Source organism: Coturnix japonica, chromosome 16, assembly GCF_054131305.1.
Source record: "Coturnix japonica strain WE chromosome 16, WE-NBRP24, whole genome shotgun sequence".
Taxonomy (NCBI): Eukaryota; Metazoa; Chordata; class Aves; order Galliformes; family Phasianidae; genus Coturnix; species Coturnix japonica.
In genome coordinates this window covers 4,297,126-4,323,227 of record NC_140678.1, presented here as the reverse complement: position 1 = coordinate 4,323,227, position 26,102 = coordinate 4,297,126, and the positions used below count along the sequence as shown (strand labels likewise).

At 55.2% G+C, this 26,102-nt stretch overlaps 3 protein-coding genes across 3 annotated transcripts; all 3 read right to left on the bottom strand.

Annotated features, from left to right (window-relative positions):
• Nucleotides 1-6,498: 6,498 nt before the first annotated feature.
• On the bottom strand, nucleotides 6,499-11,356 carry LOC146758194 (uncharacterized). Its single transcript, XM_085517274.1, has 7 exons — nucleotides 10,626-11,356; nucleotides 10,340-10,425; nucleotides 9,721-9,845; nucleotides 9,147-9,258; nucleotides 8,270-8,946; nucleotides 7,431-7,589; nucleotides 6,499-6,551 (listed from the first exon to the last, which is right to left on the bottom strand). Exons 1-7 carry the CDS (start codon nucleotides 10,953-10,955, stop codon nucleotides 6,499-6,501), a joined length of 1,542 nt encoding a protein of 513 aa, XP_085373400.1. The 5' UTR covers nucleotides 10,956-11,356.
• Nucleotides 11,357-14,610: 3,254 nt separating this feature from the next.
• Nucleotides 14,611-19,118, bottom strand: LOC146758193 (uncharacterized). The gene is made up of 2 exons (XM_085517387.1): nucleotides 16,283-19,118; nucleotides 14,611-15,268 (listed from the first exon to the last, which is right to left on the bottom strand). Exon 1 carries the CDS (start codon nucleotides 16,782-16,784, stop codon nucleotides 16,368-16,370), a length of 417 nt encoding a protein of 138 aa, XP_085373513.1. The 5' UTR covers nucleotides 16,785-19,118; the 3' UTR covers nucleotides 14,611-15,268; nucleotides 16,283-16,367.
• On the bottom strand, nucleotides 17,167-22,250 carry LOC146758192 (uncharacterized). Its single transcript, XM_085517273.1, has 8 exons — nucleotides 22,200-22,250; nucleotides 21,294-21,897; nucleotides 21,008-21,093; nucleotides 20,389-20,513; nucleotides 19,815-19,926; nucleotides 18,938-19,614; nucleotides 18,099-18,257; nucleotides 17,167-17,219 (listed from the first exon to the last, which is right to left on the bottom strand). The coding sequence occupies exons 2-8, from the start codon at nucleotides 21,621-21,623 to the stop codon at nucleotides 17,167-17,169; spliced, it is 1,542 nt and encodes a 513-aa protein (XP_085373399.1). The 5' UTR covers nucleotides 21,624-21,897; nucleotides 22,200-22,250.
• Nucleotides 22,251-26,102: the final 3,852 nt, after the last annotated feature.

Below are 26,102 nucleotides of genomic sequence, written 5' to 3'. Positions count from 1 at the left end.
CCTGCCTTTGGTAATCGTGTACAGACCCAGCAATCAAGGAAGTATTATGTTTTTGGAAAGCTACTAATTACACTGCAAAGCAAATTAGTGACCGACTCGTCATTTCTTTATGTTTAACTTTCCATGGAGCACTTTCCTTGACAGACCAAGTAGTTCCTCAGCATCTTGGAATCATCTCCTGTCAAAATACTTTAATGACTGCACGTGCCTGAACAGTTCTACAAGGGAAGCCTCCGGCCACTAAAAAAGGTACCAACATACAGCGATACCCCCCTTTTCTTGGTAGCTCTGAGAACTCAATTTGCCACTGTTGCCCTGGAAGGTACCCTTTCCCATTAGGCCCACTTGTGCCCTGTTCCTGGCACTGGGATCGTACTTTGTAGAGTCCATTTGCCCAGTGTATCCCCTTACCTTCCCTTATAACCAGTGTCCATAAAATACTAAGGGGCAGAAGAATGCGACCATCTGGGCATGCACCCACCTTTCAGCTTGCTCTCTTCCCTTTTAAATCATTAATTGCACTCCTGTCCTCTTTAGAATATTTTACAGGTTTTGACTCAGGTTCAGAGATTTTAAGTTTACCGTCTGGAACTGAAACCTTCTTCAACTGCCTGTTCTGCCACCTGACCCATCATCTTATTCCCTATTTCCTGTACAGTGTTGCCTTTCTGATGTCCTTTACAGCGTATAATAACCATTGGTAGATTTACATCATACTGTTTTCCTTGTGTGTGAGCAATCCTTGCCATTTTCAGATGGCACTATGAGCGTGTGGCACCCCAAAGACATAATTAGCATCGGTCGATATAATTAAGGCTCTTGTCAAGGCAGTTATTCCAGCCTTCTGAGGGGAAGTCCCCACAGCTGATGGTAGTGCTTCCATTACCTGCTCAGTAACAGTTACTGCATATCCTGCCTTGCAGCCTCCTTGTCTCACAAAACTGCAGCTGTCGGGAAACCAGGAACTTCTGCATCTTCTAAGGGTTCATCCTTCAGGTCCGACGGACCGGCAGCAACGTGCAGCTTCAGTTGTTTCAAAGCAGTCACGTAATACTGATTCTCCATGAGGTCTGCTAAGGAAAGATACTGGGTTGACAATATTAGGAACAATTATTTCTTTGGGGTGAGAGCCAATGTCCCGCTTTGCCTCCAATACAGTCAACAATGTAGGAGATATTAAAACCGGGATCCTTTGGCCCAGTGTAGATTTATGGGCTTTTTGAATATCGAGCATCAGAGCAGCCACCGCCCTCAGGCACCATGGCCATCCCGTACACATTTCATCAGGCTGTCTGGAGTCCGTAGCCGTGTATCCATAGTCAGCACCCTCCTGCCATTCCTGGGAACGTATGGAGTTCCTTGGCAGTCTGTGGCGCAGAGGTTTGGCAAATGGTTTCTTTCCTGGCAGTCCTTACTGTGGGAACACAAGAAGGACTGCACGGAGCAGCAGCTGCGGAGCAAGATAAACAGCACAAGAACCAAGGACACCTCGAGGAGAAGAAAGAATGGATGGCGGCTCTGGTTGGATAAGAGCCCACATGAATGGTTGCAGAATGTTGGTGCAATGTTCCGTTGGCGTGTAGGGGTGAATGAGAAAGCCAGAAAAAGAAAACTTGTGAAGGTACAGAAGTGATGTGAGGGGGATCTGCTGGGATGGGGGGAAGCCACACGGGGTGGTGGGGCAGTGAAAGGATGCCTACGGGAAGGCTAAGGGGCACTCTGGGGAAGCTGTGGGGCAGAGCCACACCTAGGAGCTGCCTTTACCCAACACAGTGCTGGTGCTGGAACTGCTGCTGGCCACGGGCCGTGGGCAGTGATGGGGCTGTTCCAGGGCTGCACTAGGATGGCTCTGGGGGCTGCTGTGGGGCAGCAGGTGATGAATCTGTCCTGCACACGGGACTCCCCCATAGCCCCTTAGACTTCCATCTTGCCCCCAGGATGTGGGCGAGATGAGGGTCTAGGGCATATAGAGAGTGCTGTTCTACAGCAACCCCAGAGCCACTCTACAGTACCCCCTGAATGACCCAGGAACAGACCCAGCACTGTCCACAGCCTCATCTGGGCTTATGGGGTTATGGGTCATGTGGAGCCTTGGGGTCACGTGGAGTTATATGGGGTTATGGGGTCATGTGTGGTGATAGATCAGGGCTCCACCTTTGGGCCACAGGGAACCCCAATTTCCTCTCAGGAAGAACTCAATACATGCACTCCAACACTGACCCACATCCCCCATTCTCACCCCAAACCACTCTCTACATGCCCCCGGGCCCCCTACGCCACATCTGTGCCCTACACCTTTTCCAGCACTGCATTCCCCTCCTGCAGCAGCCCCTCCTGTCCCAGCACCGTGCTGCTGGATGGGATCTGGAAGGATACGGGGGTGAAGAGGGGCCCCAGCAGGGCTCTAGGAGTCCTTGAATGGTGATGGGGGTCCTGTCAGGCTAGCAATGGGGAAGGCGTACTGGGTCTGAGGAAGTCCTGGAAGGGTTCTGGGGCTCTGTGGGGGTTGCGGGGTGGCTACAGGTTCTTGGATGGGAAATACTGACGGGTATTGGGGCATTCAGGGAATTATGGGCGGGCTGTCGTGGGAAAGAAAGGGCAACCTTCTGGAAAGCAAGGGGCAGCCACGGGGATGGAAGGAACACCTACTGCAATGCAATGGTAATCTGGGCCGAGGCCAGGGGATAGCCAGGGGAAGAACAGGAAACATAGCTGAGTTCTTCTTCTTTCAAATCACAGAGTCAGAGAACCACAGAATGACCCAGGTTGGAAGGGGCATCAAAGATCATGAAGCTCCAACCCCCCTGCCTGGCAGGGCCACCAAACTTCCATGTTTACTAGATCAGGTTACCCAGGGCCCCATCCAGTCTGGCCTTGGACACCTCCAGGGATGGGGCATCCACAATGTCCCTGGGCAGCCTGTTCCAAGACCTCACCACTCTCCTAGTAAAGAAATCCCTATCTTCTACTTAACAGCTTTGCTGCAAAACTGCCAGAGGAGCTGTAGTCCCACCACCCGTCTCCTGCCTGTGTCAGAAAGAGCTGCACATCAGCCGGGTGCAATTGCCATTCAAAAGCCAGCTCCATCATTGCACTCACATCACCATCCCCTTCAGCATCTGGAACAGACACAGACAGCCAGGCCCTTGTACAGGAACCATTCCTACACAGCCAGGGAAGTCCTTCGCTGTCTTAAGATGCGAGCATCAGAGGAAGAGCTTAAAAGCCTTCAAAACAGGCTACCATGGCACCAACTGTGGAAGCTCAACACACCTTCTTAAGAAGCAGCAAGAGGAACAAATGCACCTGGCTGCTGGAGAGGGCTGTGCTGCATCTCCTGCTGCCACCCTTGGCTTGTCATCGTGCTGCCCAAACTCAGCACGCTCTGAAGGGCCGCAGACTTGCAGGAAAGAACAGAGAGCAAAGAGCTCTGCCTGCATTCCCTGTCAGCACCCAGAGATGAGCCGTACAGCCCTTGCTCTCAGCACACACACCTCCTCTCTCTTACCAGCTGCTTGCATTCCTGCACAGCGCTGCTCAAAGCCCTCCTCCAGTTCTCCCTTCACAACACAATACGCAGCCTCTCCCCAGCCACGAGCTCTGGGCTGTTTGATGCCTGTGCCATCAGCGGGACCTGCAGAACAAACCTTGGGCTTCAGAGCTTGGAGGAGACAAGCGCTCTGTCTAGGAACATCCACCATCCAAAGCACTTTAAAGAAGCAGCTTCTTGAAAGCCCTGGATCTCTGTGACACATCAGGAGATGCTGAACTCAACCCGCAGCCCTCTCCACAACGGAAGGGCTCTTCACAACCAGCTGGAGGGGGAGCAAAGACCGTCTCAAGATCTCCAGTCCAACTTCAAGGCCATCAGCCTTCTTGGGCTGTAGCTGTCCAGACCCTGAGGATGGAGGGCACTTGACCTCCAGTTCCTCTTGGCCTCTGCTCATCTAGACTCCCTCTTTCTTGGCCTCCATGCCTCAGTTTGGCCTCAGGACTACTAAGCTGCAAGGCCTCTTGGCCAGGCTCTTAGCCTCTCTCCAGGCTATTTTACCTGAAGGCCTCTAAGCCTCCTGGGCAACCTCTAGGCCTTCAGGCCTCCCTCTATGCTTCCAGAGCAGCTTGCAGGCATCTGTGCCTCCAGACGTGTTCTCCATCACCCCTCTAAGCCTTCCTTTGTGCCTTAAATACTCATGGACTCGTGGTCTCTTTATTGGCCTCCCTCTGTGCATCAGGCCCCCAAAACCTCAGTGCTTCCAGTCCAGCCCATTGGTACCTCGGCTCAGCTGGTGCTGCTGCAGGCAGTGCTTCCCGTGCCTGCCCAGCCTGCAGCCAGCACACAACCTTAGCGGCCGCCTGCTGCTCACATACAAGCACAAGTGCTGCTGGAGAATCAGAGCAAAGCACAGCCTGAATCACTGCTACCTTGCACTATGGAATGGCTGAGATGCACCACGGCCTCACCTGCTGCCTTCTTGGAAGGGGAGGTTCAGCAGCAGCTCCACTCGTCAGCAAGTCCTCCAGAAACCTCCTTCTTTCTTCCTGAGCAGGAGACTGGACGCTGAAACCTTCTCCAAAGCCATTATTAAACAGTACCTGGACCTGAAGCCCCAGAAGAAAACACAGTTCAGATCCAAGACCACAAAACTGTCATATTCTAGTCCAATACAATTCCAATTCTGATTCAAACTTCAGAGCTAGCATTTCACCCACTCTGCTATGGAAGGGGGAAGGGAGGGGCAAAGGGAATGGGGAAGCGAGGGAGAGCCTTCTTGACCCCACATGCCCCTACAACCCACCCTATAGCCCCATACATCCCCTATAGCCCTGTATCCCACTAGAATCTTCTTACTGCCCACCCACAGCCCCCTAGAGACACGTATCCCCCATAATCCTCCTATAGCCTACCCAGAGCACCCTACAGGACCCACTTAGAACCTTAGAGCTCCCCCACAGCCCTACAGAGCACCCCAGCCCCCCAGCTCCCTACAGACCCATGATCCCCTGTAGCCCCCCAAAGCACAGAATCAGCCCTGGACCCCCTCCACAGTCCCCTATATCCTCCCCAGAGCCCCCGCTGTCCCATAGCCTCCTATACCACTTCATTAGTTCCACACAACTTTCTAGAACCCCATAGCCCCCCTGTGGCCACTAGGAAGCTCCCCATAGTCCCATATACACCTACATCTACCCCTGAAGCCCCCCTAGCACCCTACAGCCCCAGATCCTCCTCTATAAGCCCCGCACAGCCCTATATCCCTCTTCAGCATCCTCAGTGCTCCCTATAGCCCCAGATCTCTCCTGACAGCCCCCTCACACCTTTCTATATTCCCACAACAGCTACCTACATCCCCATATCCCCCTACAGCCACCGGCAGACCACACATTCCCCTCACACCTACCCATTTCCTCATATCCCTTGGTATCCCCACACAGCCCACTACAACCCCATATCCCCCACTATTCACCTATATATCCATCCCACTGCCCCCCACAGCCCCACATTACCCTACACTCTCCCTACAGCCCCATATTACCCCATAGTCCTCCCACAGCCTCCTAAACTCCCCCAGTGCCCCCACTCCTCCCTCACTGCCCCCTACACCCACAGCCCACCTCAGCCCCGGGGGGCACCGGGAGCAGCGCTGGACGCCTCGGGGGGGGGGGGCACCGCCCGGATGCGGGCAGCAGCGCTGCGGCCGTTAAGGCCCCGAGTCCTTCAACCGCTCCAAATCCCCGCATCCCACGCCGGAGGGGAGGGCAGGGCAGGGCGGGCCGCTTCGGGCCGCGCACGGTTCCTCGCCCTGGCCCGGACCCGACCTCCCGCACACCTCCGGCGCCGCCGTCCTCAGCACCGCTCCCGTCGTGCCGCGGTTCCGTCTCGGTGCTGCCCGGACAGCTCCGGCGCGCAGCGGCTGCAGCGGCGCTGCCGTGAAGGGCGGCCCTGGCTGCGGCAGCGGCTTCAGCCGAATGAAGTAACAGCCAGGCGGCCCCGAGCCACAAGATGACGGCTGCTCCCGCGCGCGGAGCCTCAGCCACTCTGCCCCACACCTGAAGATTTGCCTGGGGATGATGTGGTCAAAGCGCAGGATCCGGCTCTTGGTCTTGTTGAACCTCATCCCAATGGGTTCAGCCCAGCCATCCAGCCTGTCCCGATCATTATGTGCTTACCACGGTGGAGGCAACCGCTGGGCGGCTTGAAACATATGCAGTATCCCATCATGCAGTACTGTCCTCTAAACACCATATTAGGTCTCAAGAAAAAATTCTTGTGGCTACATGGCACCCCAGAAAGAACTGAGTCAGATAATGGGGCTCTGATGACCAGTGCTGCCCTCTGGTGCCCAGTGAAGAAATATCTAGATCACTTATCAGGATGGCAATTGATTGGCAATTGCAACGGCAACGGCAGGTCCCCTTCAAGCAGGAGAGCATGCAGAAAGCAGCGTTGCAACTTTTAGGCCCAGTTACTCCAAGCTGATCACTTTCTCCCCCAGTTCCTCATTGGCTGAGTACTTCAGGATCACAATCTCCCCGAAAAAGACCTAGGGGTCCTGATAGATGAGAAACTTAACATGAGCCAGCAGTGCACTCTGGCAGCCCGAAAAGCAAATGGGATCCTGGGCTCCATCAGGAGAGGGGTGGTCAGCAGGGATAGGGAGGTGATCGTCCCTCTCTACTCTGCTCTTGTGAGGCCCCATCTGGAGTACTGTGTCCAGGTGTGGAGCCCTCAGTACAAAAAAGATATGGAGATTTTGGAAAGGGTCCAGAGGAGGGCCACAAAGATGATCAGGGGGCTGGAGCACCTCCCCTATGAGGACAGGCTGAGGGAGTTGGGTTTGTTCAGCCTGGAGAAGAGAAGGTTGCGGGGTGACCTCATTGCAGCCTTTCAGTACCTGAAGGGAACTTACTCCCAGGAGGGGAGTAAACTCTTCGAAAGGGCTGATAATAGCAGGACTAGGGGAAATGGTTTTAAGTTGAAGGAGGGAAGATTTAGGTTGGATGTTAGGGGAAAGTTCTTTACTAGAAGGGTGGTTAGGTCCTGGAACAGGCTGCCCAGTGAGGTTGTGGATGCCCCGTCCTTGGAGGTGTTCAAGACCAGGTTGGACAGGGCCCTGGGCAACCTGATCTAGTAAATGTGTATGTTTGGTGGCCCTGCTAGGCAGGGGGGTTGGAACTACATGATCCTTGAGGTCCCTTCCAACCCGGGTGATTCTGTGATTCTGTGATCATGGAATGCATTAGGATCAGTGATGCGTTTGGAATCATGGAATCCTAAAATTGCTCAGGTTGGGGAAGAGCTTCGAGGTCCTGCAGTCCAACTGCAGCCCAACCACGGAACCAATGCAGTCTCTCCAGCTGCATCTGCAGCACCTTTCTCCTCTCCAGCAGATCAGCACTCCCTCCCAGCTCGGTGCTGTCTGTGAACTTACTGAGGGCGCACTCAATGCCCTGGCCGAGATCCCTGATCAAGGCGTTCATTAGGAGCGTCCCCAGTGCCGAGCCCTGGGGACACCACTTGTGACCGGCTGCCAGATGTAAAGGCTGCTCTGGGTGTAGAGGCTTGGCTGAGTGCCTGTCTGAAAACAAACCTGCCAGGAACCAAACAAGGCAGAGGAGCCACGATGCCATGTGAGGTATCTGTATGCCTGCCTATGTATCTGCACAGCAGGCCCGGCTGCCCCTGCTTCCCCGCTTTGTGGGAGCTGGGGGGCTGTGACACGGCACAAATGGCAGTGCAGTCGGTAACTCGGGCTATATATATGTATACAGACACATGTGCATATTGTGTTTTGATTGTTTATTTGTATTTAGATGTTTATATTAAGTATGATGTGATGTAGAATAACAAGAGAATACAATATTATAAAGATATATAATTGATATAGATAGATAGATATAATAGATATAGATATATAGAGAGATTTATAATAATATAGGTATAGCAACAATGTTGCTATAGAATAGCAATATTACTAAGCCATGCCATTCTTTACCCCTTGCCTCGAACACTTCCAGCTATAGGGTTTTGCTCCTAAAGAGGCAAGAGGTCTTGGAAGAGTCCACACTCAGTCTCCTTGTTCCTTTGATTTTCTTCAAGGAGGTGGCATGCAGGAATGACACAAATGGGTCTCAATGGCACAAGTGGGACTCAGCAGCTGTTTTGCAGCCTCTAGTGGAGCTCTGACTGTCCTGGGCACAACACACCCACATCAGCGTGGGTAGGGTGTGCCCTTCCTGCGGAGTGGGGCTTTGGTATTTGGAGACTGACTCCTGGGAGACCCTGTTTCTTTCCTTATGGGTGGCAGAAATGCGGATGTGATGGCGGGGGACTCATGGCTGGTCTCGCCATGAGAAGCCGCTCTTGCCATCTCTTCAGCGGGAGACCCCGCTCCTTCCTTAATGGGTGGCAGCAACCCAGATCTGACAACAGAGGGCTCCTTGGGCAGGCTGGGATCTACATGAGATGTTTCCGCTGCCACCTTTTCAGTGGGAGACCCTGTTTTTTCCGTTATGGGTGGCAGCAATCTAGATCTGCTGTGGGAGGACTGCTCGGGCAGGCAGGTCTCACCACAAGATGTTGCTGCTGCCATTTCCTTTGGTTGCTCCTGCGCTTTGCTGATCTTCTTAGCCCTTTTCCTGAGAAGTTTCACCGAGTCGCATGCCCGAAGCGCCAGCGTGGATGGTTTGCCTGGGGTCTCTGAGGATAGGCTGGACGCGGACCCAGAGGACGATGCTGGCTCTTGGCTGCATGAGGCCTTGGCTTCCTGCAGCTTGGGCAGCGCACCCTCACGCTGGGCTTCCTCTGCTCCTCCTTCTTCATCGAGGAACTTGATGCGTCTTGTTCGGCCCAGCCCTTCTCGGCTCTCTGTTCCCTCCAGGCCCTGCAGCTGGCAGCTCATTGGCTGCTCTGGGGCTTCAGGCACTGCCCGGATGGGTGGCAGAACACTGAAAGGACAGAGCGGGAGAGGTCCGCCTGAGTGGCTGAGATGTGGAGAGGGGCCAGCCCTGTGAACTGGGGGGATCCTGGCGTCCCCATCCCAGCACTCTCGGGCGCCCACAAACAAGCAGCGACCCTTTGGCGTTAGGGAATGGGCTCTCGTTGGGTCACCCCCACGCACATCCCAGCCCACAGCCTCCAGCCTCACCTGTTGGCAATGCTCTCCCTCCGCAGTCTGTTCTTTATCCTTCGCAACTGCTCTCCATCAACAGTTGCAGTGCTCAGGCGTCTAATATATGTTGGAGTGTTGTCAAATCTCACTGCAGTTGGGAAGGAAGAGGAGATTCACCGTCAAGCCTTTGGCTCGCTCACAAGCAGCACTCAGGCCTGTTCCCAGAACCCGCCCTGAAACCATCTCTGTCTCTACTCCCCCTCTCTGCAGTTCAGCTCTGTTTTGGGCTGCAGGAGGGACGCTGGCTTTGGGAAAGAGGAGCTGGCTGGTGACAAGAAGGTGGCAGGGTGACTTTTGAGGTCCCTGTCCTTCCACTGCGGGAGGGCAGGGCCTGAGATCCCCACATCCTCCTGCCATAGCCAGGGATGGGGGTACGTCACACACAGCACCTTCCTTTTGGACAGGCCAACCACAACCTAAGGGGAAAAGGCCGTGCTGAGCCAGCAGGAAGGTTTGATGCAAGTGAGAGCCCTGGGATGAAGGTCAGCAAGGGTCTGCCCACCACCAGTTGATTGCCCGTGCTGTGGAAAAGAGCTGGAAGCCACTTCACCTTTCTTGGCCCCAGTAAGAGGTGGCAAAGTCTCTTCTTTTGTTGACTTCTGTGACCCAGACAAGCTCCCAGAGGACTTGCGCTGTATCAGGGGCGGCAGTTTGGGGACCAACTCCATTTGGAACCTGTAAGCGAGGAGAAGGCAGTGAGCGGTGTGACGCAGTGCAACAGCAATCCTTGCTGCTCTCTCTGCTTGTCTGCTCACAGGCACATTTTCATGCCGCATGAAGGCTTTCTAAAGCCGCTAGCACGGTCACTTGGGATAGGAGGAGGGGAAACAGTTTCAGGCAGAAAGAGGGAAGACTGGCTGGGATGGGAGGAAGAAGGTTTTAGCTGGAGGGTGGCGAGGCACTGGGATGTCTTGCCCAGAGAGGTGCTGGGTGCCTGGATAGGCATTCAAGGCCTGGCTGGACCAGCCTCAGAGCAACCTCATTTGGAGGCAGGTGTCCCTGTTGTCCGCAGGGCAGTGGGACCGGGTGCCCTTTTCGGGTTCCTTCCTGCTCCAATCGTTCTGTGATTCTCTGGCACATCCTCCTGGGCAGGACACTGACGGACACGAGGCACAAGCGCTACAGAATGAGAGCTGAGCAGCTGCATCAAGCAGCAGAAAAATACTCACTTGGGTAAGACGACAAGGCATTTTGAGAACACCAGGGAAGCCACTGGTTTCACACGGGACACCCCCATGTCCATCAGCGAGGGGGCCTGCAAGGGAGGAACAGGGAGGTTGTGGGATGTCCTGGTCATGGCTGAGGCACTGGGGACACGAGGAGCCCGAGGCAGGGAGAGCTGACAGCACCGCCACACCTGCACAGCTCGAGCAGCTGCCCAGGTCCTGGTGAGCCGTGTGCGGGCTGAGTGAGGCTGATGGTACTGCCCAGGCTATGGAGAAACCTACGGCTCACCTTGCGAACGGCTCCCCTGAAGTTCTCTTTCCCCAACAGCTTCTCCAGGAAGTCATAATAGAACTTCATTTGGAAAGTCAGCCCGTCAATAAGGAGCACTCCGACATCCTTCAGGACCATGGCCACGTTCTCCCCATTCTGCAGGCAACTGGAGAGCAGCGACACCGTGCTTTGGATGCACGACTTCACTGTCTGCCAGCTCACAGAGGCGGCTGCAGCCACCTGGCTGCAGTGCAGGGGCTCCACCTTCCTTTCGACTGAGAAAATACCAGATACAGGGTTGATGATACGGTTGCTGTTCCACCTAGAACTGCTTCTAAGGGACATCATCCAGATTGGCCCCGCGTTTGGACAGGCTCCCCAGAAGGGGAGGTCTGCTTCTGAGAAGGGAGGCGGTGGCCCTGTTTGCCCTGTCCACGAAGCCAGCAAGGGTTTAATCCCCCCTCCTACCTGGCAGGGACCCCCTGCGGGCCTTGAGGTGGTGCATAGCTATGAGGTTGCTGGCCAGGTGAAACACGGGCCAGCACAGGGTCACAGTCCCGTCCTCCATCCTGATCTCCCTGGAGATGATGTCAAAGGTGTCGAAGGTGGGAATCCAGACCCCCTGCGAGTGGAGGAGGAAGAGAGGGAGGACGCGTTACGGGCTGGCTGGAGGAAGAGCTGGAGGTGGTCCTTTGCGGGGACAGATCTCAGGAGCCCCCTCCTGCTGTTCAGAGGCACAAGCCAGGGCAGCGGGGACGGCTTTGGGGCTGCACAGCCCTCTCCTTCCCCTCGCCCTCCCTCCCAAATGCAGCTCAGCAGGGAAACACGGGGTAAGCTTCCTGCTGTGTGTGCAGGGGAAGACTCAGAGGAAGTCCAGGCTGAGCCGGACAGGGCGAGGAGGAACCTGGCAGCCAACAAACGCACCTTGTGCACCAGGAGACTCTCGTGTACCAAGGCGGCCACCGCATCCCAGACCGCAACTCGCTCTGCAGATCAAAGGAAAAGCAGGTCACACTCTGCACCTGCCGCTTCCCGGCACCCCTCCCACTGCTGGGCAGGAGGGAGGTGGCACATGTAAAGTGCCATCTCCATCCCAAGACTGGCTGCAGCACCGCTCCCGTGGTGGCTGCGGGCCCGTGTACCTTTGGTATTAGCGCATGTTTGTCCAGAGGCAAGGCCCGCCCTGGGGCCGTTCTCACTCATCCCGGGTTGCTCCTTCTCGGCACCGGCCATGCTGGAGCTCATCCTTCAGATGCGTCTGCTCTGTACCAGATGCTCCTTCAGGATGCAGGACCCTCCTCCGTGCTCTGCCTTCACCCCCCTCCAGGGTGGCCGTGTCACAAACGTCACCACGGCAACGTGGTGACATCATGGCCAGCTGCCCATTATGATGCTGGCACTGCTGCCTGCCCCGCCTGACAGTGCTGACCCATCTCTGCTTTCTCCCTCTCCTGGAGCTGTGAGTTGAGGGGTGACCCTGGGGCGAGGACGGGGCTGGGATGTGTGGCTGTTCTCTCAGTTCCATGGGCCTTGGGGACACCGCGGGGGCTGTTGTTGGGCTCCCTCCTGATATTGGTGGGCAATGGGCAGGGGAAGGAGGCAATGGGGGGCAGTTGGGGCTGAGCAGGCTACAGGACCGTGACTTGGCCACGTTGTTCTAGCGCTCACAATGGGCCCCTGCACCACAGGGCACTTGGGGGACGCTGGGTGTCTCCGCAGCCCTGAGGACCGGGCATCAGGGGCTGGGAATTAATTGATGGCATAGTCATGATGGCATTAATTGATGACTGTCTGTGGCCTGTTCCAGGGGACCTGGGCACTGTCACCTCCAGCCCTTCCCTTGCACTCCATGAAGCTGTGCAGAGGAACGGATCTGGAGGGGGCAGGCCCTATGGATGGCCCAGATTCATCATTAAGGTGGGACAGGGGCTGTGGCTTCTGTCCCCAGGGGACTCAACGTCCTGCCCTGGGTCTCTTGGCTGCTGCCAGTCCTTCTCCTGCCCTGAGTCCCTGGGGACAAACCCTGCAGGGACAAGGCTCCTCCTTGCCAGTGCTGCCCTCTGACATCCTCTGGTGCCCAGTGAAGACCCTGATAATCAGTGACATCCCATGATGATCAATAAATCCCTCAGCAAAGCTACACGCTGCGTGTCTGTGTCCTTGTTCTCATGCTCAGCAGGGACAGCTGGGATCTGTCCTTGCCTGGCTGTGGCCACCTCAAAGTGCCGGGAGCCTTCCCCAGCTCCATGCCATGCACACCATGTCCTGCACCCCTGTGGCCTTCCCCACCCTGTCGCATCACCTGCTCCAAAGTCCTAAAGGATGGAGCTCCTCATGCTGCCAAGCAGCCCCAATAACCTCCCTCTGCTCTCTCTCAGCGCCTCCATACAGTTCCTCCCAAACCTGTTACACTTTGATCCACCTCTGCATGGACACAGTGTGACCACGTCACCCTCCTTTTAGCCGCTCTCTTATTGCAGACACTTGGCCCTCCTTTGGGTCTGCTTTATGCCTCTTGTGTCAGAGCCCCAACCCCATTACCCAAAGTCCGCATATCCCCTCCCACAGACACCTCCAATCTCCCGATGACCAACAAAGCCCTCTGATGACCAGTGACACCCCTTCTCGATCACTGAAGCCTTCTGATGGTCAATGAACATCTCTGACAACCAGTGGAGCCCTCTGACAACCAACAAAGCCTTCAGATGACCACAGTCATTTCCTCTGGACACGCTCCAAGGTTGTGATGTCTTCCTTGCAGTGAGGGGCCCAAAAGTGGACACAGCACGGGAGGTGCGGCCTCATCAGAGATGAGTATAAGGGGACAATCACTGCCCCGCTCCTGCTGCCAATGCTGTTTCTGATACAAGCCAGGATGCTGTTGGCCTTCTTGGCCTGCTGGGCAAACCAATGGCTCAAGTTCAGCCAAGCATCGATCACTGCCCCCCGGTCCAGGTCCTCTACGCAGCCTTCCAGCCACTCTGCCCCACACCTGAAGATTTGCCTGGGGATGATGTGGTCAAAGCGCAGGATCCGGCTCTTGGTCTTGTTGAACCTCATCCCAATGGGTTCAGCCCAGCCATCCAGCCTGTCCAGATCATTATGTGCTTACCATGGTGGAGGCAACCGCTGGGCGGCTTGAAACATATGCAGTATCCCATCATGCAGTACTGTCCTCTAAACACCATATTAGGTCTCAAGAAAAAATTCTTGTGGCTACGTGGCACCCCAGAAAGAACTGAGTCAGATAATGGGGCTCTGATGACCAGTGCTGCCCTCTGGTGCCCAGTGAAGAAATATCTAGATCACTTATCAGGATGGCAATTGATTGGCAATTGCAACGGCAACGGCAGGTCCCCTTCAAGCAGGAGAGCATGCAGAAAGCAGCGTTGCAACTTTTAGGCCCAGTTACTCCAAGCTGATCACTTTCTCCCCCAGTTCCTCATTGGCTGAGTACTTCAGGTTCACAATCTCCCCGACTCTGCACTAAACATACTGGATCCCCTTCCCTTCCCTTCCCCATAGCACATTGCAAAGGAAGACCTCCAAGGCCAAAATCCAGCCTGCCAGGTGCCCTGCCAGGCCAAAAAGCAGTGTGCCAATCCAGGGGCTTGGAAAGCAGAACAAGGGAGAAGTTAGGAATAGCGTAGGCGTAGGCTTGGGGTTGGGCTTGGGCTTAGGCGGGATGTTCGATGTGTACCGTAAGTGAATTTGATTCTAGGGCAGTGCAGTCAGTAACTCTGGCTATATATATGTATACAGACACACGTGCATATTGTGTTTTGATTATTGTTTATTTGTATTTAGATGTTTATATTAGCTATGATGTAGTGCTGTAGAATAGAAAGAGAATACAACATTATATAGTTAATATAGATATATAATAAATATAGATATAGATAGATATAATAGATACAGATATATAGATTTATAATAATATAGGTATAGCAATAATGTTGCTATAGAATAGCAATATTACTAAGCCATGCCATTCTTGGCCTCTGCTCATCTAGACTCCCTCTTTCTTGGCCTCCATGCCTCAGTTTGGCCTCAGGACTACTAAGCTGCAAGGCCTCTTGGCCAGGCTCTTAGCCTCTCTCCAGGCTATTTTACCTGAAGGCCTCTAAGCCTCCTGGGCAACCTCTAGGCCTTCAGGCCTCCCTCTATGCTTCCAGAGCAGCTTGCAGGCATCTGTGCCTCCAGACGTGTTCTCCATCACCCCTCTAAGCCTTCCTTTGTGCCTTAAATACTCATGGACTCGTGGTCTCTTTATTGGCCTCCCTCTGTGCATCAGGCCCCCAAAACCTCAGTGCTTCCAGTCCAGCCCATTGGTACCTCGGCTCAGCTGGTGCTGCTGCAGGCAGTGCTTCCCGTGCCTGCCCAGCCTGCAGCCAGCACACAACCTTAGCGGCCGCCTGCTGCTCACATACAAGCACAAGTGCTGCTGGAGAATCAGAGCAAAGCACAGCCTGAATCACTGCTACCTTGCACTATGGAATGGCTGAGATGCACCACGGCCTCACCTGCTGCCTTCTTGGAAGGGGAGGTTCAGCAGCAGCTCCACTCGTCAGCAAGTCCTCCAGAAACCTCCTTCTTTCTTCCTGAGCAGGAGACTGGACGCTGAAACCTTCTCCAAAGCCATTATTAAACAGTACCTGGACCTGAAGCCCCAGAAGAAAACACAGTTCAGATCCAAGACCACAAAACTGTCATATTCTAGTCCAATACAATTCCAATTCTGATTCAAACTTCAGAGCTAGCATTTCACCCACTCTGCTATGGAAGGGGGAAGGGAGGGGCAAAGGGAATGGGGAAGCGAGGGAGAGCCTTCTTGACCCCACATGCCCCTACAACCCACCCTATAGCCCCATACATCCCCTATAGCCCTGTATCCCACTAGAATCTTCTTACTGCCCACCCACAGCCCCCTAGAGACACGTATCCCCCATAATCCTCCTATAGCCTACCCAGAGCACCCTACAGGACCCACTTAGAACCTTAGAGCTCCCCCACAGCCCTACAGAGCACCCCAGCCCCCCAGCTCCCTACAGCCCCATGATCCCCTGTAGCCCCCCAAAGCACAGAATCAGCCCTGGACCCCCTCCACAGTCCCCTATATCCTCCCCAGAGCCCCCGCTGTCCCATAGCCTCCTATACCACTTCATTAGTTCCACACAACTTTCTAGAACCCCATAGCCCCCCTGTGGCCACTAGGAAGCTCCCCATAGTCCCATATACACCTACATCTACCCCTGAAGCCCCCCTAGCACCCTACAGCCCCAGATCCTCCTCTATAAGCCCCGCACAGCCCTATATCCCTCTTCAGCATCCTCAGTGCTCCCTATAGCCCCAGATCTCTCCTGACAGCCCCCTCACACCTTTCTATATTCCCACAACAGCTACCTACATCCCCATATCCCCCTACAGCCACCGGCAGACCACACATTCCCCTCACACCTACCCATTTCCTCATATCCCTTGGTATCCCCACACAGCCCACTACAACCCCATATCCCCCACTATTCACCTATATATCCATCCCACTGCCCCCCACAGCCCCACATTACCCTACACTCTCCCTACAGCCCCATATTACCCCATAGTCCTCCCACAGCCTCCTAAACTCCCCCAGTGCCCCCACTCCTCCCTCACTGCCCCCTACACCCACAGCCCACCTCAGCCCCGGGGGGCACCGGGAGCAGCGCTGGACGCCTCGGGGGGGGGGGCACCGCCCGGATGCGGGCAGCAGCGCTGCGGCCGTTAAGGCCCCGAGTCCTTCAACCGCTCCAAATCCCCGCATCCCACGCCGGAGGGGAGGGCAGGGCAGGGCGGGCCGCTTCGGGCCGCGCACGGTTCCTCGCCCTGGCCCGGACCCGACCTCCCGCACACCTCCGGCGCCGCCGTCCTCAGCACCGCTCCCGTCGTGCCGCGGTTCCGTCTCGGTGCTGCCCGGACAGCTCCGGCGCGCAGCGGCTGCAGCGGCGCTGCCGTGAAGGGCGGCCCTGGCTGCGGCAGCGGCTTCAGCCGAATGAAGTAACAGCCAGGCGGCCCCGAGCCACAAGATGACGGCTGCTCCCGCGCGCGGAGCCTCAGCCACTCTGCCCCACACCTGAAGATTTGCCTGGGGATGATGTGGTCAAAGCGCAGGATCCGGCTCTTGGTCTTGTTGAACCTCATCCCAATGGGTTCAGCCCAGCCATCCAGCCTGTCCCGATCATTATGTGCTTACCACGGTGGAGGCAACCGCTGGGCGGCTTGAAACATATGCAGTATCCCATCATGCAGTACTGTCCTCTAAACACCATATTAGGTCTCAAGAAAAAATTCTTGTGGCTACATGGCACCCCAGAAAGAACTGAGTCAGATAATGGGGCTCTGATGACCAGTGCTGCCCTCTGGTGCCCAGTGAAGAAATATCTAGATCACTTATCAGGATGGCAATTGATTGGCAATTGCAACGGCAACGGCAGGTCCCCTTCAAGCAGGAGAGCATGCAGAAAGCAGCGTTGCAACTTTTAGGCCCAGTTACTCCAAGCTGATCACTTTCTCCCCCAGTTCCTCATTGGCTGAGTACTTCAGGATCACAATCTCCCCGAAAAAGACCTAGGGGTCCTGATAGATGAGAAACTTAACATGAGCCAGCAGTGCACTCTGGCAGCCCGAAAAGCAAATGGGATCCTGGGCTCCATCAGGAGAGGGGTGGTCAGCAGGGATAGGGAGGTGATCGTCCCTCTCTACTCTGCTCTTGTGAGGCCCCATCTGGAGTACTGTGTCCAGGTGTGGAGCCCTCAGTACAAAAAAGATATGGAGATTTTGGAAAGGGTCCAGAGGAGGGCCACAAAGATGATCAGGGGGCTGGAGCACCTCCCCTATGAGGACAGGCTGAGGGAGTTGGGTTTGTTCAGCCTGGAGAAGAGAAGGTTGCGGGGTGACCTCATTGCAGCCTTTCAGTACCTGAAGGGAACTTACTCCCAGGAGGGGAGTAAACTCTTCGAAAGGGCTGATAATAGCAGGACTAGGGGAAATGGTTTTAAGTTGAAGGAGGGAAGATTTAGGTTGGATGTTAGGGGAAAGTTCTTTACTAGAAGGGTGGTTAGGTCCTGGAACAGGCTGCCCAGTGAGGTTGTGGATGCCCCGTCCTTGGAGGTGTTCAAGACCAGGTTGGACAGGGCCCTGGGCAACCTGATCTAGTAAATGTGTATGTTTGGTGGCCCTGCTAGGCAGGGGGGTTGGAACTACATGATCCTTGAGGTCCCTTCCAACCCGGGTGATTCTGTGATTCTGTGATCATGGAATGCATTTGGATCAGTGATGCGTTTGGAATCATGGAATCCTAAAATTGCTCAGGTTGGGGAAGAGCTTCGAGGTCCTGCAGTCCAACTGCAGCCCAACCACGGAACCAATGCAGTCTCTCCAGCTGCATCTGCAGCACCTTTCTCCTCTCCAGCAGATCAGCACTCCCTCCCAGCTCGGTGCTGTCTGTGAACTTACTGAGGGCGCACTCAATGCCCTGGCCGAGATCCCTGATCAAGGCGTTCATTAGGAGCGTCCCCAGTGCCGAGCCCTGGGGACACCACTTGTGACCGGCTGCCAGATGTAAAGGCTGCTCTGGGTGTAGAGGCTTGGCTGAGTGCCTGTCTGAAAACAAACCTGCCAGGAACCAAACAAGGCAGAGGAGCCACGATGCCATGTGAGGTATCTGTATGCCTGCCTATGTATCTGCACAGCAGGCCCAGCTGCCCCTGCTTCCCCGCTTTGTGGGAGCTGGGGGGCTGTGACACGGCACAAATGGCAGTGCAGTCGGTAACTCGGGCTATATATATGTATACAGACACATGTGCATATTGTGTTTTGATTGTTTATTTGTATTTAGATGTTTATATTAAGTATGATGTGATGTAGAATAACAAGAGAATACAATATTATAAAGATATATAATTGATATAGATAGATAGATATAATAGATATAGATATATAGAGAGATTTATAATAATATAGGTATAGCAACAATGTTGCTATAGAATAGCAATATTACTAAGCCATGCCATTCTTTACCCCTTGCCTCGAACACTTCCAGCTATAGGGTTTTGCTCCTAAAGAGGCAAGGGGTCTTGGAAGAGTCCACACTCAGTCTCCTTGTTCCTTTGATTTTCTTCAAGGAGGTGGCATGCAGGAATGACACAAATGGGTCTCAATGGCACAAGTGGGACTCAGCAGCTGTTTTGCAGCCTCTAGTGGAGCTCTGACTGTCCTGGGCACAACACACCCACATCAGCGTGGGTAGGGTGTGCCCTTCCTGCGGAGTGGGGCTTTGGTATTTGGAGACTGACTCCTGGGAGACCCTGTTTCTTTCCTTATGGGTGGCAGAAATGCGGATGTGATGGCGGGGGACTCATGGCTGGTCTCGCCATGAGAAGCCGCTCTTGCCATCTCTTCAGCGGGAGACCCCGCTCCTTCCTTAATGGGTGGCAGCAACCCAGATCTGACAACAGAGGGCTCCTTGGGCAGGCTGGGATCTACATGAGATGTTTCCGCTGCCACCTTTTCAGTGGGAGACCCTGTTTTTTCCGTTATGGGTGGCAGCAATCTAGATCTGCTGTGGGAGGACTGCTCGGGCAGGCAGGTCTCACCACAAGATGTTGCTGCTGCCATTTCCTTTGGTTGCTCCTGCGCTTTGCTGATCTTCTTAGCCCTTTTCCTGAGAAGTTTCACCGAGTCGCATGCCCGAAGCGCCAGCGTGGATGGTTTGCCTGGGGTCTCTGAGGATAGGCTGGACGCGGACCCAGAGGACGATGCTGGCTCTTGGCTGCACGAGGCCTTGGCTTCCTGCAGCTTGGGCAGCGCACCCTCACGCTGGGCTTCCTCTGCTCCTCCTTCTTCATCGAGGAACTTGATGCGTCTTGTTCGGCCCAGCCCTTCTCGGCTCTCTGTTCCCTCCAGGCCCTGCAGCTGGCAGCTCATTGGCTGCTCTGGGGCTTCAGGCACTGCCCGGATGGGTGGCAGAACACTGAAAGGACAGAGCGGGAGAGGTCCGCCTGAGTGGCTGAGATGTGGAGAGGGGCCAGCCCTGTGAACTGGGGGGATCCTGGCGTCCCCATCCCAGCACTCTCGGGCGCCCACAAACAAGCAGCGACCCTTTGGCGTTAGGGAATGGGCTCTCGTTGGGTCACCCCCACGCACATCCCAGCCCACAGCCTCCAGCCTCACCTGTTGGCAATGCTCTCCCTCCGCAGTCTGTTCTTTATCCTTCGCAACTGCTCTCCATCAACAGTTGCAGTGCTCAGGCGTCTAATATATGTTGGAGTGTTGTCAAATCTCACTGCAGTTGGGAAGGAAGAGGAGATTCACCGTCAAGCCTTTGGCTCGCTCACAAGCAGCACTCAGGCCTGTTCCCAGAACCCGCCCTGAAACCATCTCTGTCTCTACTCCCCCTCTCTGCAGTTCAGCTCTGTTTTGGGCTGCAGGAGGGACGCTGGCTTTGGGAAAGAGGAGCTGGCTGGTGACAAGAAGGTGGCAGGGTGACTTTTGAGGTCCCTGTCCTTCCACTGCGGGAGGGCAGGGCCTGAGATCCCCACATCCTCCTGCCATAGCCAGGGATGGGGGTACGTCACACACAGCACCTTCCTTTTGGACAGGCCAACCACAACCTAAGGGGAAAAGGCCGTGCTGAGCCAGCAGGAAGGTTTGATGCAAGTGAGAGCCCTGGGATGAAGGTCAGCAAGGGTCTGCCCACCACCAGTTGATTGCCCGTGCTGTGGAAAAGAGCTGGAAGCCACTTCACCTTTCTTGGCCCCAGTAAGAGGTGGCAAAGTCTCTTCTTTTGTTGACTTCTGTGACCCAGACAAGCTCCCAGAGGACTTGCGCTGTATCAGGGGCGGCAGTTTGGGGACCAACTCCATTTGGAACCTGTAAGCGAGGAGAAGGCAGTGAGCGGTGTGACGCAGTGCAACAGCAATCCTTGCTGCTCTCTCTGCTTGTCTGCTCACAGGCACATTTTCATGCCGCATGAAGGCTTTCTAAAGCCGCTAGCACGGTCACTTGGGATAGGAGGAGGGGAAACAGTTTCAGGCAGAAAGAGGGAAGACTGGCTGGGATGGGAGGAAGAAGGTTTTAGCTGGAGGGTGGCGAGGCACTGGGATGTCTTGCCCAGAGAGGTGCTGGGTGCCTGGATAGGCATTCAAGGCCTGGCTGGACCAGCCTCAGAGCAACCTCATTTGGAGGCAGGTGTCCCTGTTGTCCGCAGGGCAGTGGGACCGGGTGCCCTTTTCGGGTTCCTTCCTGCTCCAATCGTTCTGTGATTCTCTGGCACATCCTCCTGGGCAGGACACTGACGGACACGAGGCACAAGCGCTACAGAATGAGAGCTGAGCAGCTGCATCAAGCAGCAGAAAAATACTCACTTGGGTAAGACGACAAGGCATTTTGAGAACACCAGGGAAGCCACTGGTTTCACACGGGACACCCCCATGTCCATCAGCGAGGGGGCCTGCAAGGGAGGAACAGGGAGGTTGTGGGATGTCCTGGTCATGGCTGAGGCACTGGGGACACGAGGAGCCCGAGGCAGGGAGAGCTGACAGCACCGCCACACCTGCACAGCTCGAGCAGCTGCCCAGGTCCTGGTGAGCCGTGTGCGGGCTGAGTGAGGCTGATGGTACTGCCCAGGCTATGGAGAAACCTACGGCTCACCTTGCGAACGGCTCCCCTGAAGTTCTCTTTCCCCAACAGCTTCTCCAGGAAGTCATAATAGAACTTCATTTGGAAAGTCAGCCCGTCAATAAGGAGCACTCCGACATCCTTCAGGACCATGGCCACGTTCTCCCCATTCTGCAGGCAACTGGAGAGCAGCGACACCGTGCTTTGGATGCACGACTTCACTGTCTGCCAGCTCACAGAGGCGGCTGCAGCCACCTGGCTGCAGTGCAGGGGCTCCACCTTCCTTTCGACTGAGAAAATACCAGATACAGGGTTGATGATACGGTTGCTGTTCCACCTAGAACTGCTTCTAAGGGACATCATCCAGATTGGCCCCGCGTTTGGACAGGCTCCCCAGAAGGGGAGGTCTGCTTCTGAGAAGGGAGGCGGTGGCCCTGTTTGCCCTGTCCACGAAGCCAGCAAGGGTTTAATCCCCCCTCCTACCTGGCAGGGACCCCCTGCGGGCCTTGAGGTGGTGCATAGCTATGAGGTTGCTGGCCAGGTGAAACACGGGCCAGCACAGGGTCACAGTCCCGTCCTCCATCCTGATCTCCCTGGAGATGATGTCAAAGGTGCCGAAGGTGGGAATCCAGACCCCCTGCGAGTGGAGGAGGAAGAGAGGGAGGACGCGTTACGGGCTGGCTGGAGGAAGAGCTGGAGGTGGTCCTTTGCGGGGACAGATCTCAGGAGCCCCCTCCTGCTGTTCAGAGGCACAAGCCAGGGCAGCGGGGACGGCTTTGGGGCTGCACAGCCCTCTCCTTCCCCTCGCCCTCCCTCCCAAATGCAGCTCAGCAGGGAAACACGGGGTAAGCTTCCTGCTGTGTGTGCAGGGGAAGACTCAGAGGAAGTCCAGGCTGAGCCGGACAGGGCGAGGAGGAACCCGGCAGCCAACAAACGCACCTTGTGCACCAGGAGACTCTCGTGTACCAAGGCGGCCACCGCATCCCAGACCGCAACTCGCTCTGCAGATCAAAGGAAAAGCAGGTCACACTCTGCACCTGCCGCTTCCCGGCACCCCTCCCACTGCTGGGCAGGAGGGAGGTGGCACATGTAAAGTGCCATCTCCATCCCAAGACTGGCTGCAGCACCGCTCCCGTGGTGGCTGCGGGCCCGTGTACCTTTGGTATTAGCGCATGTTTGTCCAGAGGCAAGGCCCGCCCTGGGGCCGTTCTCACTCATCCCGGGTTGCTCCTTCTCGGCACCGGCCATGCTGGAGCTCATCCTTCAGATGCGTCTGCTCTGTACCAGATGCTCCTTCAGGATGCAGGACCCTCCTCCGTGCTCTGCCTTCACCCCCCTCCAGGGTGGCCGTGTCACAAACGTCACCACGGCAACGTGGTGACATCATGGCCAGCTGCCCATTATGATGCTGGCACTGCTGCCTGCCCCGCCTGACAGTGCTGACCCATCTCTGCTTTCTCCCTCTCCTGGAGCTGTGAGTTGAGGGGTGACCCTGGGGCGAGGACGGGGCTGGGATGTGTGGCTGTTCTCTCAGTTCCATGGGCCTTGGGGACACCGCGGGGGCTGTTGTTGGGCTCCCTCCTGATATTGGTGGGCAATGGGCAGGGGAAGGAGGCAATGGGGGGCAGTTGGGGCTGAGCAGGCTACAGGACCGTGACTTGGCCACGTTGTTCTAGCGCTCACAATGGGCCCCTGCACCACAGGGCACTTGGGGGACGCTGGGTGTCTCCGCAGCCCTGAGGACCGGGCATCAGGGGCTGGGAATTAATTGATGGCATAGTCATGATGGCATTAATTGATGACTGTCTGTGGCCTGTTCCAGGGGACCTGGGCACTGTCACCTCCAGCCCTTCCCTTGCACTCCATGAAGCTGTGCAGAGGAACGGATCTGGAGGGGGCAGGCCCTATGGATGGCCCAGATTCATCATTAAGGTGGGACAGGGGCTGTGGCTTCTGTCCCCAGGGGACTCAACGTCCTGCCCTGGGTCTCTTGGCTGCTGCCAGTCCTTCTCCTGCCCTGAGTCCCTGGGGACAAACCCTGCAGGGACAAGGCTCCTCCTTGCCAGTGCTGCCCTCTGACATCCTCTGGTGCCCAGTGAAGACCCTGATAATCAGTGACATCCCATGATGATCAATAAATCCCTCAGCAAAGCTACACGCTGCGTGTCTGTGTCCTTGTTCTCATGCTCAGCAGGGACAGCTGGGATCTGTCCTTGCCTGGCTGTGGCCACCTCAAAGTGCCGGGAGCCTTCCCCAGCTCCATGCCATGCACACCATGTCCTGCACCCCTGTGGCCTTCCCCACCCTGTCGCATCACCTGCTCCAAAGTCCTAAAGGATGGAGCTCCTCATGCTGCCAAGCAGCCCCAATAACCTCCCTCTGCTCTCTCTCAGCGCCTCCATACAGTTCCTCCCAAACCTGTTACACTTTGATCCACCTCTGCATGGACACAGTGTGACCACGTCACCCTCCTTTTAGCCGCTCTCTTATTGCAGACACTTGGCCCTCCTTTGGGTCTGCTTTATGCCTCTTGTGTCAGAGCCCCAACCCCATTACCCAAAGTCCGCATATCCCCTCCCACAGACACCTCCAATCTCCCGATGACCAACGAAGCCCTCTGATGACCAGTGACACCCCTTCTCGATCACTGAAGCCTTCTGATGGTCAATGAACATCTCTGACAACCAGTGGAGCCCTCTGACAACCAACAAAGCCTTCAGATGACCACAGTCATTTCCTCTGGACACGCTCCAAGGTTGTGATGTCTTCCTTGCAGTGAGGGGCCCAAAAGTGGACACAGCACGGGAGGTGCGGCCTCACCAGAGATGAGTATAAGGGGACAATCACTGCCCCGCTCCTGCTGCCAATGCTGTTTCTGATACAAGCCAGGATGCTGTTGGCCTTCTTGGCCTGCTGGGCACACCAATGGCTCAAGTTCAGCCAAGCATCGATCACTGCCCCCCGGTCCAGGTCCTCTACGCAGCCTTCCAGCCACTCTGCCCCACACCTGAAGATTTGCCTGGGGATGATGTGGTCAAAGCGCAGGATCCGGCTCTTGGTCTTGTTGAACCTCATCCCAATGGGTTCAGCCCAGCCATCCAGCCTGTCCAGATCATTATGTGCTTACCATGGTGGAGGCAACCGCTGGGCGGCTTGAAACATATGCAGTATCCCATCATGCAGTACTGTCCTCTAAACACCATATTAGGTCTCAAGAAAAAATTCTTGTGGCTACGTGGCACCCCAGAAAGAACTGAGTCAGATAATGGGGCTCTGATGACCAGTGCTGCCCTCTGGTGCCCAGTGAAGAAATATCTAGATCACTTATCAGGATGGCAATTGATTGGCAATTGCAACGGCAACGGCAGGTCCCCTTCAAGCAGGAGAGCATGCAGAAAGCAGCGTTGCAACTTTTAGGCCCAGTTACTCCAAGCTGATCACTTTCTCCCCCAGTTCCTCATTGGCTGAGTACTTCAGGTTCACAATCTCCCCGACTCTGCACTAAACATACTGGATCCCCTTCCCTTCCCTTCCCCATAGCACATTGCAAAGGAAGACCTCCAAGGCCAAAATCCAGCCTGCCAGGTGCCCTGCCAGGCCAAAAAGCAGTGTGCCAATCCAGGGGCTTGGAAAGCAGAACAAGGGAGAAGTTAGGAATAGCGTAGGCGTAGGCTTGGGGTTGGGCTTGGGCTTAGGCGGGATGTTCGATGTGTACCGTAAGGGAATTTGATTCTAGGGCAGTGCAGTCAGTAACTCTGGCTATATATATGTATACAGACACACGTGCATATTGTGTTTTGATTATTGTTTATTTGTATTTAGATGTTTATATTAGCTATGATGTAGTGCTGTAGAATAGAAAGAGAATACAACATTATATAGTTAATATAGATATATAATAGATATAGATATAGATAGATATAATAGATACAGATATATAGATTTATAATAATATAGGTATAGCAATAATGTTGCTATAGAATAGCAATATTACTAAGCCATGCCATTCTTTACCCCTTGCCTCGAACACTTCCAGCTATAGGGTTTTGCTCCTAAAGAGGCAAGAGGTCTTGGAAGAGTCCACACTCAGTCTCCTTGTTCCTTTGATTTTCTTCAAGGAGGTGGCATGCAGGAATGACACAAATGGGTCTCAATGGAATAAGTGGGACTCAGCAGCTGTTTTGCAGCCTCTAGTGGAGCTCTGACTGTCCTGGGCACAACACACCCACATCAGCGTGGGAATGTGTGCCCTTCCTGCGGAGTGGGGCTGTGGTATTTGGAGTCTGACTCCTGGGAGACCCTGTTTCTTTCCTTATGGGTGGCAGAAATGTGCATGTGATGGCAGGGGACTCATGGCTGGTCTCGCCATGAGAAGCCGCTCCTGCCATCTCTTCAGCGGGAGACCCCGCTCCTTCCTTAATGGGTGGCAGCAACCCAGATCTGACAACAGAGGGCTCCTTGGGCAGGCTGGGATCTACGTGAGATGTTTCTGCTGCCACCTTTTCAGTGGGAGACCCTGTTTTTTCCGTTATGGGTGGCAGCAATCTAGATCTGCTGTGGGAGGACTGCTCGGGCAGGCAGGTCTCACCACAAGATGTTGCTGCTGCCATTTACTTTGGTTGCTCCTGCGCTTCGCTGATCTTCTTAGCCCTCTGCCTGAGAAGTTTCACTGACTCGAATGCACAAAGCGCCAGCATGGATGGTTTGCCTGGGATCTCCGTGGATAGGCTGGACGTGGACCCAGAGGACGATGCTGGCTCTTGGCTGCATGAGGCCTTGGCTTCCTGCAGCTCGGGCAGCGCACCCTCACGCTGGGCTTCCTCTGCTCCTCCTTCTTCATCG

Coding starts and splice junctions, on each gene's coding strand:
- LOC146758194 (XM_085517274.1), bottom strand. CDS start 10,955: ATGATGTCCCTTAGAAGCAGTTCTAGGTGGAACAGCAACCGTATCATC. Junction 9,259..9,720: donor TCTTACTGGGGCCAAGAAAG/GTGAAGTGGCTT, acceptor TCCCAACTGCAG/TGAGATTTGACAACACTCCA. Junction 7,590..8,269: donor AGAAACAGGGTCTCCCAGGA/GTCAGTCTCCAA, acceptor GGTTCCTGGCAG/GTTTGTTTTCAGACAGGCAC.
- LOC146758193 (XM_085517387.1), bottom strand. CDS start 16,784: ATGAGGTTCAACAAGACCAAGAGCCGGATCCTGCGCTTTGACCACATC.
- LOC146758192 (XM_085517273.1), bottom strand. CDS start 21,623: ATGATGTCCCTTAGAAGCAGTTCTAGGTGGAACAGCAACCGTATCATC. Junction 19,927..20,388: donor TCTTACTGGGGCCAAGAAAG/GTGAAGTGGCTT, acceptor TCCCAACTGCAG/TGAGATTTGACAACACTCCA. Junction 19,615..19,814: donor AGGGAGAGCATTGCCAACAG/GTGAGGCTGGAG, acceptor CTGTCCTTTCAG/TGTTCTGCCACCCATCCGGG.